At 47.8% G+C, this 19,336-nt stretch overlaps 1 protein-coding gene across 2 annotated transcripts in view; it reads right to left on the reverse strand.

Annotated features, from left to right (window-relative positions):
* Positions 1 to 19,336, reverse strand: part of LOC146201945 (scoloptoxin SSD20-like) — a 45,289-nt gene that overhangs the window by 7,625 nt on the left and 18,328 nt on the right. Inside the window, exon 1 of one of the 2 annotated variants that reach the window (XM_084587869.1) lies at positions 318 to 552. The exons of the other annotated variant lie outside the window; for it this stretch is intronic. Within the exon in view, the coding sequence (XP_084443995.1) occupies positions 318 to 542 (225 nt within the window). The 5' untranslated portion in view covers positions 543 to 552. Of the gene's footprint in view, positions 1 to 317; positions 553 to 19,336 lie in introns of those variants that run through there. 2 annotated transcript variants of the gene reach the window in all.

Here is a 19,336-nt window from a genome sequence, read left to right on the forward strand (position 1 = left end):
GCTCATCTTCAAAATGTCACCGGGGCGTACTGTGCAAGGCCACATGTATGGCTCTCTCTCTCGGCACACGCATTGTGAACGAGCTTTGCTGTCAATTTTGAAACGGCACAGTCAGAAGAGTGGCAAGATTGCTGTGCCCATTGTATTTAATGAGCAGTGTCCGTAGGCAAAGTGTAAACCAAAGCAGAACGGAAGGCATGCCCAAGTCAAGCGGAAGGAAAAATAAACTTTTGATTTTCCCATAATTATATAAATATATCTGTGCACAGTACGCTTGTTATTCGTCTTTGCCAGGCGCCGCAGTGACAAGAGCGTACCTGTGTCAAGCCAGTGCAGATGCTGAAGGCGCCATTTGCGGTGGCGACCATTATGGCATCCCCATCAGAGTTCGTGATCACGAGGGGTGACATGGAGGAGGTCGGCCTTTTCTTGGGCCGGATGTAATTCGTGGGGCTGGGCAGCATTCCGTAAGCGTTGCGAGTTCCCGGAGTTGCGAAGTCATCCATCTGGTTATTCAGCAACACACCCGTCGTCTGAGACATGACCAACGCACCGAGCCTGAAAATACGTCCGCGCCAACGACTACAGTGCCCCATGCACCTGTTTATGGTCTAAGTGGTCTCTGCCGAGAGTCAGCATACGCAGGACCACGGCAATAAAAGCATACAAAAGTACCCACTCTCGCCGTTTATCAATTACAGTGTTCCAGCATGCCAATTATTCAGTGTATTGCAGTTAACGAAGCTGTTTACTGGGGATACCAACATGCGCATGAGCCGCCGCATGCCGTTGGAAACCGGGGATTTCAGTACGCCGTAAAATTAAGGCTGTTCATTTTGGAGGTTTCCAGCTTTTCAAACTTTAGAGGGCAACACTCTGGCGATAAGGGACAAGGCGGGCAACGTCATCACGAATATGGATAAGATAGTCAAAGTAGCTGAGGAGTTCTATACAAATCTCTACAGTAGCCAAAGTAGTCAGGACCGTAATGAGATTGGCGGTAGGGAAAAACATTCAGACGTTCCACCAGTGACGAAGGACGAGGTCAAGAAAGCATTAGAAACTATGAAAAGGGGGAAATCAGCTGGAGAGGATCAGATAACTACGGATTTGCTGAAGGACGGGGGGGATATCGTGTTAGAAAAACTGGCCACCTTGTATACGCAGTACCTGGTGTCATCGACGGTACCAGAACCATGGAAGAATGCAAACATTATCCTCATTCTTAAGAAAGGGGACTCTAAGGACCCTAAAAATTACAGACAAATCAGCTTACTGTCTGTTACGTACAAGGAAGTTTACTAAGGTAATCGCTAATAGAATCAGGACAACCTTAGACTTCAATCAAGCAAAGGATCAAGCAGGGTTTCGGAAACGGTACTCTAATATCGATCATATCCATGCAATCAATCAGGTGATAGAAAAATGCTCGGAATATAACCAGCCCTTATACATAGCATTAATTGATTACGAAAAAGCATTTGACTCAGTTGAAACCTCGGCGGTGATGCAGTCATTGCGAAATCAGGGGGTAGACGAGCCGTACGTGAGAGTGCTGGAAGATATATACAGTGGCTGCACAGCAACCATAGTTCTGCATAAAGAAAGTAACAAAATTCCCATAAAGAAAGGTGTTAGGCAAGGAGACACAATCTCCCCAATACTATTCACAGCTTGCTTAGAGGAAGTATTCAGAGACTTGGAACGGGAGCAGTTAGGGATAAGGGTACATGGAGAATACCTCAGTAATCTGCGATTTGCTGATGACATTGCCTTGCTAAGCAACTCGGGAGATGAACTACAAATAATGATTGATGACCTAGACAGGAAAAGTAGAAAGGTAGGCTTGAAAATCAATATGCAGAAGACTAAGGTAATGTTCAACAGCCTCGGGAAGGAACAGCAGTTTACATTAGGTAACGAAGTACTGGAAGTAGTAGGCGAATATATCTACTTAGGACAGGTAGTAACCGCAGATCCGGATCATGAAAAGGAAAAACAAGAATAAGATTGGGATGGAGCGCATTTGGCAAGCACTCGCAGATTATGTCTAGCAGCTTACCGGTATCGCTAAAGAGGAAAGTATATAACAGTTGCGTCTTACCTGTACTCACCTATGGCGCTGAAACGTGGAGGCTAATCAAGAGAGTTCTACTCAAGTTGAGGACAACCCAGAGGGCTATGGAACGAAAAATGGTAGGGGTAACATTAAGAGATAGGAAGCGTGCAGAGTGTGTCAGAGAAATAACTCAAGGTACCGACATTCTAGTGGAAATTAAGAAGAAGAAATGGACATGGGCAAGACATGTAGTGCGAAGAGAGGATAACCGATGGTCGCTTAGGGTAACAAACTGGATTCCAAGGGAAGGAAAGCGTAGCAGGGGGCGGCAGAAAGTTAGGTGGGCGGATGAGATTAAGAAGTTCGCAGGGGTCAAGTGGATGCAGCTAGCACAGAACCGGATTAAAGGTCCACGGAAACGGCCCCCAAGAAGGCACTGACAAACGTGCTGAGTGTGTAGAATACATCCTTTTGAGCATTAACGCAAAGTATAACTCCTTGTAAGCCAGCGATTTATTATTAGTTTAAAAAACAGCGTTTTTTGAAATTCGCGGGCAGAGAGAATGCCGCTTCGCGGTGTCGCATGGAACTATTTCCTTGACCCGTGACGTCACGGGTACGTTGACTGGCAAGGCTTGCTAGAAGCTGCCATTCGCTGTGGCCACTGCAGCCATGACGTCACGGACACACTTCCGGTAGCTGCGAAAGTCGTCAGCTCGTGCGCTGCTCGAACTCTGTGCGGGCTGTTACACAGCTCGCCGCCCTTATCGGTTAGGCGTTAGGCGGCCATTGCCCATTAAGTACAACAACCGAAGCGACGCAGGGATCGGCAGAACGAAGCTGCATTTACAAATATCCTATTTATATAACGTGGTTTCAGGAGTACCGGAGTGTCAGGCGTCAACAGCACGGTCAAGCACCGCACGATGGCAGCACCTCCTCGACCGCCGTAAACACCGCCGCTGTGGCCCCTCCTCACGCATTCCGTTCGCGAACGACACGGCGGATCGTTAGCACCGATGTCCGAAATAAAGCGTGCTAAAATTTGTTGGCGTATGGAATACTGAGCCGAATATCAAGTATGAAGCCCTCGTGAGGATCGCTGACCAGCAGCAAATTGCTGATAAGAGCGATAGCCGTGATACAAGCTAGTTTCTGCTCAAGCCAGCTGCCGCTGGTGCATTTCGGCTGATCCGATCTGCTCGTACTAGCTATGCGTCGGCAGAGTTAATCCTATAATTATTTTACTATGGCAGGAAATGATTCACTATAAGGCAGTTTCATAAGTAGACGATTTACGATAGCGTTGATCATGTTCCAAAGCATCGACCGCCGCGGCTTCGAAGCGAAACAACTTAGGCCTAGCGACGACTAGGGACGGTCACGCACGGCGCCGTCGTTCGCCGCGCTCGCGCGCCCCACCCCCGCGGTAATTGTGTAACGTACCTCAGCCTGCTCGCGGCATCCCGTGCTGCAAGCGTTGCAAACTCGTGTACTTTCATAGCTAAGGCCGCGCATTTTGTGACGTTCTGCTCAGCACCAAGCCGTTCAAACGATACTGCAGGCAAGACAAGGCTTCAGTACGCAGTCGCTGCGCTGTCGGCCGTAATCGAAGACGTCGGGCGGCACCATATTCTATACATCGATCTTTAAACGTGATACAGTGGGCAAATGAATAACTTTGTGAAGCAGACCCGCTTGTACGTTTCGCGCACTCGGGCGTCGACGAGTAGCTTCCGTCAACAGACGCCGTCATAACCTCGGTTAACGACGCAAACCGAGGTCGTCAAGCTCGGTTTGCGATAACCGCGGTTAGTGGTGTAACAATGATTTGGTCCGCCGTGTAACATAGGGTAACCACGGGTTCGCGGTTACACTAACCGTCGCTGCGCGAACTGGCGAACTCAGGCGTGTGTGAGCGAGGACGGGTTGACGCGAGTACGCCAGCGAGCGAGCGCACGGCAACCGGAAGTTCGTCGAAGTGACGTATGCCTGGGCGGAGCTTTGAACTTGCTTGTATTCTTTATTTTTTTATGGCTCCCTTCGGCGTACGAGTTGAGAGGGAAAATTGGAAGGGTCATTTTTAATCGCCGATATCTCTGGTGTTGCAGAAGCTAGATCGAAAATTTTTGCGGGAGAATGATGGGTGGTTCAATAACTAACAGTGTTATGGCGTTGTTTATCCTCCTTGGTGACCCCTTTCAGGGGACCTTTAAGTGGAGAAATATGGGAGAGGCCTTCGCCCTGCAGTGGGTATAGTCAGGCTGATGATGATGATGATGACTCTGGCGTCACTTTGTCATTACAACAGTATAAGGGCCAGTTTATTATCTTAAACCTTCAGGCAATTATAGTTTTTTTTTAAGATTATTTTTACCATGAAGGGCGACTGCTTTGATGTAGGAAATAAAAAGCCTTGCATCTAAAAATGCCGCCCCCACTTTTGCAGATGTTCTATTGAAGATCGTTAGCAACTTTTTACGTTGTTGTTGTTCTACATGTTATGTTTCTTTTTTCCCCGCTCCGAGAACTGGACCAGCCTCCACGGTCCTCCGAAGGTCGCCCTTACCCCCATTGCGCTTTCGACGACCAAAGGTCGTCGCTGTGGATTCCTCACACATGCTGGGTCTCAACTTGACTAGTAATTCTGTGGTCATATTGTACGAAATCGTTTGCTATCACTCCGAACACTGTGCGCCAAACGAGTGGGCCACAGTTTTGGCAGCAATGGTAACTCTTAGTGGCCCAATCTTGTGACCCGTCCGGGTGCCATATGTAACTGACTGCCCGGCGGCCGCGCGTTCGCTACTGGGGAACTTATGGTGACATCCCGCCTTAAAAATTATGGTGCCGCGCCCCATGGTGGTTTTCTTGGTGGTCACGTGGTGTGTGGAAGTCCTAGCTATGGTGGCCATTGTGTGCTGACGTCATATACATCGTAGTGAGCCACTTTGGCTTATATGGGGTGGTGATGACGTCATTGCGTCCGTTTGACCTGGCGGTCATCTGTGAGTGATGTTTTACCTATGGTGGCGCCACCTTGGCCACCATGGTGGACACACCTTTCTCACCACCTTAGCTTAAATGTTGGGGGTCACGTGGTTACAATGACGTAACACTAGACTACAATGCTATGGCAGTCCTTCAGATACTCGGACGCCATCTTGAATATAGGATGGACACGAATCTACAAACGTTAAGAGCTAGCGCTCGTAAAAAGCGTTAAATCCTGAGCTTCAACAAGAATAATTTCCGCCAAATCACAACCTTCTGTTCTTGTTTTTCTTTTTTGTTCTTAGAATGTTTCCCGCTTTGATTGTCCTCCATATTTCTTCCCTTGCTGCGCTGATCGTAGACCTTTTGGTGTCTGTGGACAGCCCAAATACAAAATGATTTTTCAATGCCTCACGAGTGGACTGAGGACAGCAGGCAAGCAAGGGATAGCTTTTAGTTTAGATGCCAACCTGCATTTTCGGACTTCTAGAACTAATTACAATGCATTACAATAGAAAGTTTATTCCAGACATTGTACCAGGTACATGTTCGAGATTAAGGGAAAAAAGCCGCATGTTAGCAGCTTGATGAGGCTCACCACTCGCTGTAAAGGCTCCGGTTTAGTCACAAAGACAAGAAGGGGTCGAAGGTCAGCAATTAAAGGTCCACGGAAACGGCCCCCAAGAAACCACTGATAAACGTGTTCAGTGTGTAGAACACATCCTTTTGAGCATTAACGCAAAGTATAACTCCTTGGAACAAAGCCAGCAATTTATTATTAATTTTTAAAAACAGCGTTTTTTGAAATTCGCGGGCAGAGGGAATGTCGCTTGGCGGTGTCGCATGGAACTATTTCCTAATCCCGTGACGTCACGGGTCGGTTGACTGGCAAGGCTTGCTAGAAGCTGCCATTCGCTGCGGTCACTGCAACCATGACGTCACGAACACACTTCCGGTAGCTGCGAAAGTCGTCTGCTCGTGCGCTGCTCGAACTCTGTGCGGGCTGTTACAGCTCGCCGCCCTTATCGGTTAGGTGGCCATTGCCCATTAAGTGCAACAACCGAAGCGACGCAGGGATCGGCAGAACGAAGCTGCATTTACAAATATCTTATTTATATGACGTGGTTTCAGGAGTATCGGAGTGTCGTCCGACGAGGCGTCAAAGCACGGTCAAGCACCGCACGATGGCAGCACCTCCTTGACCGCCGTAAACATCGCCGCTGTGGCCCCTCCTCCCGCAAACCGTTCGCGAACGACACGGCGGATCGTTAGCACCGATGTCCGAAATAAAGCGTGCTAAAATTTGTTGGCGTCTGGAATATTGAGCTGAATATCAAGTATGAAGCCCTCGTGAGGATCGCTGACCAGCAGCAAATTGCTGGTAAGAGCGATAGCCGTGATACAAGCTAGTTTCTGCTCAAGCCAGCTGCCGCTGGTGCATTTCGGCTGATCCGATCTGCTCGTACTAGCTCTGCGATTAATGCGTCGGCAGAGTTAATCCTATAATTATTTTACTATGGCAGGATAGGAATCACTATAAGGCAGTTTCATAAGTAGACGATTTACGACAGCGTTGATCATGTTCCAAAGCGTCGACCGCCGCAGCTTCGAAGCGAAACAATAGGCCTAGCGACGACTAGGGACGGTCACGCACGGCGCCGGCGTTCGCCGCGCTCGCACGTTCCACCCCCGCGGTAATTGTGTAACGTACCTCAGCCTGCTCGCGGCATCTCGTGCTGCAAGCGTTGTAAACTCGTTTACTTTCATAGCTAAGGCCGCGTATTTTTTGGCGTTCTGCTTAGCAACAAGCCGTTCAAACGATACTGTAGGCACGGCAAGGCTTCAGTACGCAGTCGCTGCGCTGTCGTCCGTAATCGAAGACGTCGGGCGGCACCATAATCTATAAATCGATCTTTAAACGTAATACAGTGGGCAAATGAATAACTTTGTGAAGCAGACCCGCTTGTGCGTTTCGCGCACTCGGGCGCCGACGAGTAGCTTCCGTCAACAGACGCCGTCATAACCTCGGTTAACGACGCAAACCGAGGTCGTCAAGCTCGGTTTGCGGTAACCGCGGTTAGTGGTGCAACCATGGTTTGGTCCGCCGTGTAACATAGGATAACCACGGGTTCGCGGTTACACTAACCGTCGCTGCGCGAACTGGCGAACTCCTCAGGCGTGTGCAAGCGAGGACGGGTTGGGGCCAGCGAGCGACCACGCGGCAACCGGAAGTTCGTCGAAGTGACGTATGTCTGGGCGGAGCTTCGAACTTGCTTGTATTCTTTGTTTTTTTATGGCTCCCTTCGGCGTACGAGTTGAGAGGGAAAATTGGAAGGGTCATTTTTAATCGCCGATATCTCTGGTGTTGCAGAAGCTAGATCGAAAATTTTTGCGGGAGAATGATGGGTGGTTCAATAACTATCAGTGCTATGGCGTTGTTTACCCTTCTTTGTGACCCCTTTCAGTGGACCTTTAAGGACAAATCCCCAAAAGTTAATGGTGGAGGTCTTTCTGAAATGTGTACCTGGCTGCTGTTGCCGTTCGGTACATCAAATCATCTACTACCGGTAGCACAGCACTTGAGAAGCGAAGGTTTAAGTCAGATTTCTTTTTTTTTTTTCAAAACTGCTTTTCAAAATGGATGTACCCCATCTGCAAGGGGAAGCCAATAAGGGACACATTAATGTTCTCGAGTCATAACCTTCAAGACGAAGCCGCCCCCCCCCCCCCTTCCTCCCCTCAACCTTTCAAACATTTTCTTTCTTGAATGAGCCCTACCGCTTTGCGGCCACTACCACGGTTCTACAAAGATGAAGCGTTTGACGCCCTTCACTACTGCTTCGTTCCTCTCTTTACTCTGCGCAACCTTCTTTTCTCTTTCCTGGAGCAAGGCAGAAGGTTGGAACGTTCTTCTAGTTAAAACTCCGCGTCTTCCTTCATCTGCTTTCACTCTGAGCGCATCGTCATTGGTAATGCATTGCCTGCGTATACAGGCTGTACCAACATAAAGTAACCTAGACCTGTCACGTAAGCATGAAACTGAAGCAGTGGCGCAAGGCGAGAGGCAAATCAATTTGAATCGGGCGCTGCCCGTTCGTAGTCTACTCACTCGTTGTTGAGTGTGCTCATCAGAGAAACCGCATCGCCGTTCGGCATGAGTACGACGAACTGGCCCGAGCCCTTGCTCTCCCTGCCCTGGTAGCGCAGGCCGTAGTAGCTGCGTTGCGGGTGAGGGGAGTACCTTATCTTGGACCGGACTTCAGAGATGAACGACGAGGAAGAGAGGTTGCGCAACGCCTGACGAGAGCACGGGAAAACTAAGGTGGGGTCAGGTTGCAAGCAATGAAACTTGTTTTCGAGTGCTGGTCGATTGCTCTATTATTCTATTATCGCGGGACCTCGTGTTTTTTTTTTTTCTTTTTTTTTTTTTTTACCGCTGAGAAAAAAAGAGCTTAAAATGGGGCTTCACGTCGTGCACGCATCTGTGCGGGCACTATTGGCCTCGAGATCGAGCAGAGTCGCCACCTAGCGTCATAGTGGCGAACCCTTATACCCAGTGTGAATGCGTGTTCGCGTCGCGTGCCAGCCCGTAGGGATTTACGTGCTCGCGTGTGGCGTGTACAAGAGTGGTTTTTGTTTGTTTCGCGGTTCCTGGGCGCTTTTGCTTACTTATCTGCCTGTTGCAAAAGAAATATGAACAGACCTTTACCCCCACACTCCATTAAAAAAAAAATTACTTGTCCATATCGAGTACGTTACGCTGGAAATGACATATCATCAATCGCAGTCTTCGGCGCTTGAGATTCTTTGACAAGCGGTACCTCAAGCGAAGCGCTGCTGTCGTTAGGCGCCGTGTCAAAGCAAAACACGTTGCTGCCGTCAATACAACTTAATGCAAACGCTCAAAAATCGCATATTCCCGTTTCTGTTTGGAATACCGCAACTACTGAAACATGCCTCGGCTGTGGAATTTGACTGGACGTTAAACAATCCCACGTGGTCAGCGACACCGAGGCCTGCCCTTACATTATCAGTAATATAACCGATGTCGCACGTTAAACCCATATATGCATTTCATTTCTTCTTCCCCCCCCCCCCCCCCCCCCAATGATTCTGCGCATCCGTAACTGTGGTAATGAGCATATTTCGCTTTAGAAAAATGCTCGAACGTTTGAGAAACAAACCTTCGCAGCACCTGGTACACTAAATATTACATGGTACACATAGATCAATGTACATTGGTAGCCCATTAGAATCATTAGAGCCCCTTTTCGTCTGTGCTGTCTTTCGAGCAAACTGGTTGTTCCTGACAATGGGAGTAAAATAGCTTCATACGGGTTAACGATCGGTGTTTAGTACGGGAATAAATACATATTTATAGTCTCATGATAAGATGAACTTCATTTCTTTCAGGATAGTTTTATATCTGGCTCCTGTTTTGGAAGTAAACGACAGAAACGCCCCTAGCCACTGCTCAACAATAATTACAATGATAAAGAAATCATCCTTCAAAATTTCTTGCCACAACATGACAGCGACTGCAGTTTTTACGATGTCTTCGCAGCTACTGATTCGTAGCTTGCACTTTAACGTTACTGAAAATTAATCGCTGATAGTACTAAATTTTGTCAAGTGTGTAAAACTTCAATCACATGGTGAAATTCATTGTCAGTGAAAAAAAAAATAATTACACTACTAATTTACCATTTATAAACATCACACACATCAGAAATTTCTTATACTTGCCTCAGTTTAAGAAAATCATTTAGAGTCATTTCACAGTGCAACACCAGATTATCTGCCGCAAGAAGCATTCGGCTTGTTGTGAGCTCGACAAACTCAGTCCACCGCTCTACACGTGAGCAGTCATGCTTTCCTGTGCGGCGAGGTTTCCTGTACAGTGTCGGCGTAATCTCATTTTTGGGGAATACTTGTGCCTGGTTGTCTATAGCCAGAATTGATGTCCACTCAGTCCACGGCAACCCGCCGGGCAGTACGCTGCCAATGCAACATTTCACCTGCTTAATCTCGATTCAAGTACGATATAATGAACCAGGCTGCATCGATTCAATCTGAAGTGCTGCAAGTCAGAGCACGAACCTTGATCTCCGTGGGCTTGACACTAAATTTGTCTGTCTCACTCGTATAAGACGCGCACGCTGTTGAAAGGCAATAAGATATGCCATGTTCAGGCACACGTATCAGGCCTGTGAGCGCCGTACAACGCAAAAAGCGTGCAAGCGATGTTGCGTGCCTTGTTTTCCGAACATCCGCACATTTTTTCTTTTTTTGCTGCATTGGCGAAATACACGGATTTTTTTTCTGCTTTCTGCAATATTGGAACATTCTAAACAGTAAATCGCTAATGCTTTTCATCGCCAACAAACCCGCCGTGAACTCGGCAGCCGACATAAGCAGCGTGCGTTCCTGCGAGCGCCGCCGGCTGCCGATCCCCACTATCAGAGCGACGGTGGCGCCACCTCTAGGTCGATCTCGAGGCGAATAGTCTCGTATCTGTAATCGCATCCATTCGGAACCAGGTGTGATTGACACTTCCGTCACAAAGTAACAGGGGCTTGGTTGTTGACACAATTTGCGCATCTAGCTAGATATAGAGGCGGTAGATATTTTTGCATTTTGACGTTGTTACAGACGTTCGTAATGGCCTTACGAGCCCCTGAAAATAACTCAGTAACAAAGTATTGGTATTCATAACCGGACGATTTTGATAGGCATGGTTAACGGATTGGGGCATCTTCTTTGTTCGTTCCTAACGGGTGTCTAAAGAAATGGAATAATGTCTCAGCGCATACAACTTCAATGATCCCATTATAATCTCACCGCACTCCTGGCTTCTAGACGTTGTTAATACTGGCGTGACCACTTGTAACTCGCGCGCAGTACCGAGAAAGCAGTGGCGTACTTCTCAAGGATAAACATTTTCCGGGATCCCTGCAGAATCTGCACTGGAGAAATGCGTCAGCCTGAGCGTTGCTGTTTTGTTAAAGAACGCCGGTGAACTTTGATGCATTCAAAGGAACGACAAGGGGCGTTTCACTGAGACACGTGAAATCCACTGCTACACGTTACCGGAAGCTAAGAATCAAATCCGACAGTTGGCTGGCGGCCATCTTGGCTCCCAATTAAACACTTAACTGGCTCTAAATAATTACCTAATTAACTAACATCAACCCTTAATTCTGTCACTTGCACATCTTTCCTTGACGCTCCATCCGATGGCACCATTTGTTTTCGGATATACCAACTGTTCCTCTTTTACAGCTGCGACAAGGTCACGCCCATGCGAAACTCGCCTGCTTAGCCATAAATTGCTTACGAATTAATACCCTTTATCAGTAAGAACTGCATTTGGAATTTTTTTTTTTCGATTTACGTTTATCCTTCTTGTTTTGGTTTCGTGTAAAACAAAGAATCCAACCAGCGGACGTAACCCCCTACAGCATTAATGTAATTTCTGACTTGAAGTGCGGGCTTACGGCAGTGATGTCGATGTGGTTCGGGTCTCCCATTTCCATACGCATGGCGAAAGCGAATTTGCCGACCTCGATAAGCCGGTGGATTGTGGTGTCGTCATCGGGTAGACTAGTCTCGACTGGCGCATTGGGGTCACGGTAGCTGTCCATAACGGCGATCATGAATTCCGTCAATATGCCGCCTGCAGGCGGCGGGGGAGCCAGGACTGAGATGTTGTCCCGCAGCACGCGTCGTAAAGCAGGCTCCACTGACACGTTGTAAGTCAGTAGGTCCTGGCGGGTAATCAAGCCACCTGGGAGAGACAACGCCTGTTAACCCCATGCAAGCTACAAAAATTTTCAAATGGCGTACACTATCTGCGGATAAATTCAAAAATTGACGGCTACGAATGAACGTCCTGTATGCTCGCGCAGTACGCGCTTTGCATATGCATGCGAAGCGTCCGAAAGCACGCCACATACACCGCGGATTCTACATTCATATTGGAATACGCGAACGCCGAGCTTTTATACGGGAGGCACATAAAAGGCCCTCACTACTCCAAAGCGGGACCTATTTTCAGACTATGTATGAAAAATAGGTTCGGACGACGCACGGCTTATAGTGACTACATTACCTAAACGGGTAACTGGACACGTCTTCTCGTTCCCGAATTTACACACATCCAGGACCTACTATATATATATAATAGCCAACCTCGTACCACGTAATACCGCACAAACAACCATCGCCCTTTTAATGCCTGTCTCAGAAAGTTTCTATATGATTGCGGTGGGCAGAGATAGCGGTAGCTAATCAAGGACAGAATATACAACCCTTTTGGTGCATAAGACTGCTTCACGAATGACCAACGTCCGAATTCTGGCCGATCACAATAGCTTATGAAATTTAACTCGCCAAACAAACGAGCACCGCTCTCATCCCTTAACACTTTCATGAATTTGGCCCTCGAGTAGCTGGCACCACATCTCGCAAGTTGGAAAAGCGTTTTTGAGTTTTTTTTTCTCTCTTTCAGAGAATGCAGTCGATGGGGCACCAAAAGAGCCACGTCACGGCGCTCTTCATTCCGTCTTCTATGGGGGCGAGGTGCAATGAAACGTACACAAGAAAGTGGACTTGATGTGATACCACAGAAAGCAAACGCGTCCCCACACTTCTCTCGAGAGCGGTAGCCACATTTCTCGCGCGACTGCTGTTGGACCATTTGAGAGAGCATCCCGATCCTTGCCCGCGTCGTTTATAGCTCATGCCCCATCCTCTTCGGCCATCATGCAGGATAAAGCCAAATGTAGCGGTAAAAACGTACAACGCCGAAGCTGCCTATACTTTGGAGAAACCTCTCTGCAGCACTAGCGTGGTGAAGATGGCGTTGACGTGCCAGTCGGGACTATAGGCTCGAAGATTGGGCCAATATATCCGGCAATAAATAGTTTTGAGAAGTGTTTTCTTAAAAATTAGCCGAATCAACATTCATAACCCCCCCCCCCCCCTTTCCTCTGAAAAAGAAAAAAAGAACAGAGAACAGAACGCATGTCTCTTTTTTTACCCGCAGCAACAAGCTTGAAGCTTTTATCTGATATGCATTAAAACGTTAACTACTTGACCCATTTAATTTAAACGTTTTTCTTTCAGAGGAAATACATATGTGCGACCCCATAATTGTTCTCAACTATACACGCAGTTTTTAAGCCTTGATTTGGCCCATTTCACGAAAAAAATCCCTTTTTTTCATCAACCTCTTTCACCACAGTCTCAAGAGCTAGGCGGAGCTTTTCTTTTCCTTTTTTTTTTTCTCTCTCCTTTTTTTTGGAACAGCTTGATGAAACGACTGCGGTCTACGGAACTTGCCACGACGACAATGAGGAGGCAGGGAGAGAAGAAAAGCGAACGGAGTGGACCTTAACTGCTTCCTTAAACATTAAATTAGTGGGGCAAAGACTGCTGCGCAGACAGCAATGAAACGGGGAGCGTGCGCCGTGTAGGACGGGTCGTCGCTGTATTTCTTATCTGCTTACTGTCACCGTGTTCTTGAACTCAAGATCCGTTCGATTAATCTGCACTACATGAACTGGTTCATGTGGTGCTGCACTTTGCCATTAGTTTCGGCGATGCAACATGGCGCCCCCTGCTAGACGCCGTTCGTTTCAAAAAGTGCAGACGTCGTGCAGGTCGAGTTCACAAAAATCCAGCGAAATTGTGCATCACCTCAGCCATTACTGCCGAAATGGTGCAGCTGCAGCAGCCGCATGAAAGCAAACGACAGCTTGCGCTACGATGCTTGCGTGTTGTGATCAACAGTGAAGCGACCCTAGTTATTCCACTCGTCAACGAGAACCGTGCCCGTGTTCTCCAAAGAAACGACGACGCGTACTTAAAACCATGTCTAACAAGTAAGCACGTGCATGCGTTATGATGCATGCTGACATCAATCGTGATCAGTAAAAGTTGTGCGCTCTTCGTGCCAGCTGCCGCCTGGTGCAAATGCAACCAGCCTGTTTCATGTCAACGCTTTTTTTGCGATGTGCTATTTGAACATTCTTCACCTTATTCGGCATGTTGGCCCCGGTGGATGACAACGACAATTATTCGCAGTCCGCCGACCACATGAATGTGGTCATGAATGAATGAATCCTATTGACTGCGCATATGAAGCTCAGATCAGCGGCGCTAATCATTCCGAACATGAAGATTTTCAAATAACACGTCGCAATGCGTGTGGTGCAAATGCATATATATGCACCTTAATTGAAGCTGCGGGTGATCGAAACACAGATGGTCATGTTTGAGGTATATGATCAGTATGCACCACATCGCGTGCATGTGTTTACTTCTTAGATGTGAAGTACGCGTAGCAATTTCCTTGGCAAACTAGCGTACTCGTTGACAAGTGGAATATCTCGGGTCTCTTCTGAATTTATTACAGAGCACATGCATCGCGGCTGGTTAATGGAAAAACTTCGTTTTCATGTGCTATTTGAAAATTCATAAGTTAACCGGGATGTTGGCGTCGGTTGGCGCGAGTTGCACACAACCGACCACAGCTTTTTGCGACGCCAAGTCTAGCAGACGACCCGGCCTGTACTCTACCATTCGTTTAGGAAGCAGCCGATGCCCATGCTCCGCCTGAACTACTGAAACTGGCGCTGCACGCTTACAGGACTGCCGCAGAAATTTACGGAACTGGTGCAGAGATTGCCGCCAAATCGAACGGACCTTTAGACTATGCTGTTGTCCCCATACACGTGACATAATATTGGACTCATTGGGCCATAAAACGCCTATGCGGCGGTGTATATCGATGAATATTTACCGTTACGCTGTATGTCCCAGGCGAGCATTTTTCCGACAGCTCCACCGTAGAAAGACTCGTATCCTTCACGGGCGATTATGGAAAGGGTTCGGGCGAGCGCTGGATTGCGTAAGGTTTCGTTGACGGTTATAGTTGATTTGTTTAAGGTGTCTTTGCGGCTGCAGAACACATTGCTGGACCAGGAAGGAACAAAAAGTTTTAATCAGTCATCTTACACGTTAAACAACCAATAAATAAGATCGAGATCCGCTTGCGATAATGTGTTGCAACACGTAATGAACGGCTTGGTTCTCCACGATGCTTCCGACATTTCACAAGTAAGGAAACGCGAGGTGAAAGGAAATGAGGATGGCAACCTCAGAGAACCTTGTTTTTGTATCATTTCGCTCTGTGCATGCCTTAATTCTGTTCTCAAATCTGAAAGAGATATTGGGAACTTTATCGGCATGAATAACTTATAGTTTCTTATTTTCAGCTGGCCACCCCTTTTGTTATTTCTAAGGGAACTTGCGGGAAAAGCGTAGTTGTGTTGTGCTATGCCGTAGATTACCACGCCATTTTTCCGGCCTAATGCTACAATTATTTTCATTTTATTATGTTCCATTTTTATCCTTCATGCTGTTGACTGCCTGCTTGTGACGATAGCGACTGCGCTGCTGTGCTCACCCCAAAGAACGATGATGGAAGAGCCAAATAACAAGATAATGGGTAAGAAATTACATATGGCAACTAGACTTTAAATATGGATGTAGTCTGATTTTTATCTTGCTCAGTGAGGATGCAGACCCCTGGACAATAGTTTAAAAACGTCCGTGTTGGACACAGGGATAATATAGTTCACCATTGTTTTTTATTGTCGGTGCCATATCTCACATGCAGAATTAATTCTCGCTTTGTTAGCAGTTTTCTAGGCCAGCTCTTGAAGCGAGAGCTTCACTACGACATGTATCAGCCAAGGTAAACCTGGCAGGCTGCTTGACCTTGAACGAGCCAGAGGTCACAGTGTGGCTATATAGCCTAAGCACAGTACCACCTATTGTTTAGCACCACTTGACCATTGACCTTTGACGGCTGATACAGCATCACGTATTCCCTCTTGTAATTGACGGTATCCTCAACTCCATAGTCTCAGCAATTCACTCCAAAACCATGCAAAACCATGCATGCAAAAAGAAAACCAAGCAAAATTAAGCTTTTGGTTCGCCTAACTAGGTTCAGCAGCGTAAAACCTTAGCCCTTTTTTATGTACAATGGGAGCCAAAAGGAAGGCACCTTCTAGAAACAGCTGAGGTGGCACCCTCTACGCCTAGTAGCACCTCCTACGCCTCTTTTGGCAGTGCACGCGTGACGGCCGACCTCCAACAAAATAGAACGCCGCCATGCAACGGGATAAAAAGGAGGCAAGATGGAAATATAATCAAGGTCGCTATTAAAAAAAAATATAAGAAAACGATGTGTTTTAAAAATGAGTTGCTAAGGATTTAAGTTCAGGAAATGCTGCTGTGCCTCTCTCAGCGGCACATATCGGTTCTCTTTGTGGCAAAGAGGCTATGACGCGGGTTAAAGTCATTTCATTCTCGCGTTATTCCTAACATACAAAAAAAAAAGAAAAAGAAAACGAGACATGTTAATCGGCATATCGCGGAAAGCTTCAAATGCATCACGAGAAACAAATCTGTAACCCAAACAGAAAACAGCACTGGAAGGACATCTAATTGTCCACGTCGCAAACGCTTACCAGAGCACGTTGTCCGCAATTATTTCTTGTTCGCGTCCTTTGAGCAAGTTTGCTAACTCCGACGTGACAGGGAAGCCGTCACGAGCCAGTCTTATGGCGTCCTTGAACAGTTCCGCCCAAGGCACGTTGGTGCCGATGTACTCCAGCATGCGACGGAAGCCCATCAGTTCCCCGGGCACCCCGCAAGCCAGAAACCCTGCGTCCAGAGCATATAACGTACATGGCGACGCAAAGCACCCTCAGCGCGTGCCCGCCGAGAGGGCCGTTCGCGAGTGGCGAAAAACGAAACACAGCCAAGAAGCCATTTTCTTGCACACATGCCGTTCGCAGTCAGGCCTCAATCTATATGACCGTCGCCGTCATACAGAGCCGTTATAAAAGCAAGTATCAAAAATACATTGCGTAACTGCCTGCAGGCCTGATGCGCGTGTAATGAAAGCATCGCTTTGTTTCGTTGTGCAGGATTTCAGAACTGTTTTGGATGGTGACTTCGCAAAGCTTGGCCAGACTGCCACGTGCGGAGACTCTGACGTTTACGTGTTGCCTTATCGTTTTGAGGCGAAAGAATTAAGGAACTGCAGAAAATTTGTGCCCGCGGCATTTTTTTTTTTCCTATGTGCGCTTGCATGTGATCTAAGACAAAGAAGCCGTATTGTGTGTTCTTCCGACATTTAACCTCATCTGCCGGCATGCGCTACAGAGGAAGCTCACCGTGGGATGAGAGCGTCCTGTTGGCCAAATACATGTTGGTCCACGAGGCCTGTGGCGCCCATTCGCGAGCGTTGAAGGAGATCGCCTTTCGGTTAGCGCGGTTGTAGTAGATGGCGAACGAGCCGCCGCCCAGGCCACATTTGTGGGGCATCGACACGCACTGGCACAGCATGCTGGCCACCGTTACATCGGCGATTGTGCCATTCATCTCCAAGATGCGTCTGTCCGCCAGGAATGAAAACAGCTTCACTTATTGCTATCGGCCAAACAGGATGATTGCTTGAAAATGAGCTAGTCAGTTCACACTTGTTTTAAGTGATGGCAAAATAACAAATATTCATCCAACCGAACAACTGCTCACAGCACGTTTGATTCGTGCCTAGCGTTAAGCGGAGTTTGATAACAAATACTTTTAGCATAGAGGAGACGTACCGTACCGTAGATGTATACCGGTTTACAGGACGCCTCCTTCGTATGCGTGCAACGTGGCCACACCTGGTTACATATATGCCAATGCGCGTGCATAGAAGACGTCCGGTAAACCGGTATACGTCTACGTTGGTATGTCCTCGCTTTGCTAAACGTCTTTCTAATGAGTCTGTACGAGGTAATAGACGCACAGATTAAGGGATTGGTAATTAGGCGGCGAGCAGCAAAGCGCATGTAAGCGAACGATCATTGGCAAAGGGAGCCGCCGGCGTACGGGGGTTGTAAGGGACCTGCGGGCCTAACGGATTAGCACGGCACGTCGGGGAATATATATGGCTATGAGCCCAGCACCTCTTGGCAGTCTTGTAGCATGAATAGGTGCTGACGGCGCGCAGACAGGAGGGCACTGCGAGGCGCCGGGCGAAGCACGCAAAGCCATTTAGGATGACGAGCGTTAGTAGTCGAATGAGAGTCGATGAGTCCCCGAAGAGAGAGATATTGAGCACACCGGCTTGCGCGCGCCGTTTCGAAATTCCCGCAAGCGCCCTGTGGAGTGTGATGGCGAGCACCTAACAAGCGGTACACTCGTGGTGACAGGCGACCGCTGAGCGGTTTTTTTTATTCTTTTATTATTTTTTTTTTTTTTTTGTGTGTGTGTGGGCGCCGCTAAATCAGGGGTAGCGAGCGTTGCAAATCACGGAAGGCGAGGGATGAGAGACGATGAGAGACGGCGGCTGTCGGCCGGGGGCAGCAACGCTACTCACTGACTCTGTGGCTATGTGTACAGTGGAATATGTGATTCTCAGAGTTTTGCGTTCTCCCCCTTTTTTTTTATTATTTTCGCAATTTGATGATTTCCGGAGTGTGCTTGTTTTGTGGAGAGAGGGTTTAGTCCTGTTGAGGCTGAAATGGGAGTTGTACGTCGCAACGAACCAATAATGTGGAGGTTTGTGGTGATTGGACGTAGTGGAAATTGGAGCTGAACCTCAGGGGGTATAAACCCGAGCACGAGGGTCCAGTCCGGCGTTCTGGGTTAGGTTTAGATGCCCTGCATTTTCAACACATACCGTCTTTGAATGGCGCATTCCTGGTGCACAATGCAAAATAACCAACTACGGAACTTCACTGGAGCCATTAACGCTTTCGGGTCATGCTCTTAATTTTTTTTTTCTTCTCAATTTTCTAATGCACTTGCCGTTTGATCTTTGCCGTTTGAACTAAATACAGTCTTTTTCTCGGGAGTATAAAGGAAAAATGCTAGGAGGCACTTCTAATGTCGAGGCAAGTCATCTAATTGGCAAGTCGTGAACTGCGACCAATACAAACCGCCTAATAAACCCGAAGCTGTGCTATGTATGCTGCCGCAGATGATAGGCACATAGAAATGAGCGCCACCTCGGAGTATCCGTGCAGTGCACGGCGCCAGTGATGGCCACCCACGACGAGTAGACGCCCATGGGTGCCGGCGAAGCGATGCGCGGCTGCCGCTCAGGCAACTTAATTTCGCCGTAGGTAAAGAACCACGTTGCGATTGCCACCAACACCGCCAGCGAAGCCAGGAGCAGCCAAAGCAGGATGATGCGTCTGCGGAAGGCAACGT

This window comes from Amblyomma maculatum, chromosome 1 (assembly GCF_055883805.1).
Source record: "Amblyomma maculatum isolate TAMU_Amacu chromosome 1, ASM5588380v1, whole genome shotgun sequence".
Classification (NCBI taxonomy): domain Eukaryota; kingdom Metazoa; phylum Arthropoda; class Arachnida; order Ixodida; family Ixodidae; genus Amblyomma; species Amblyomma maculatum.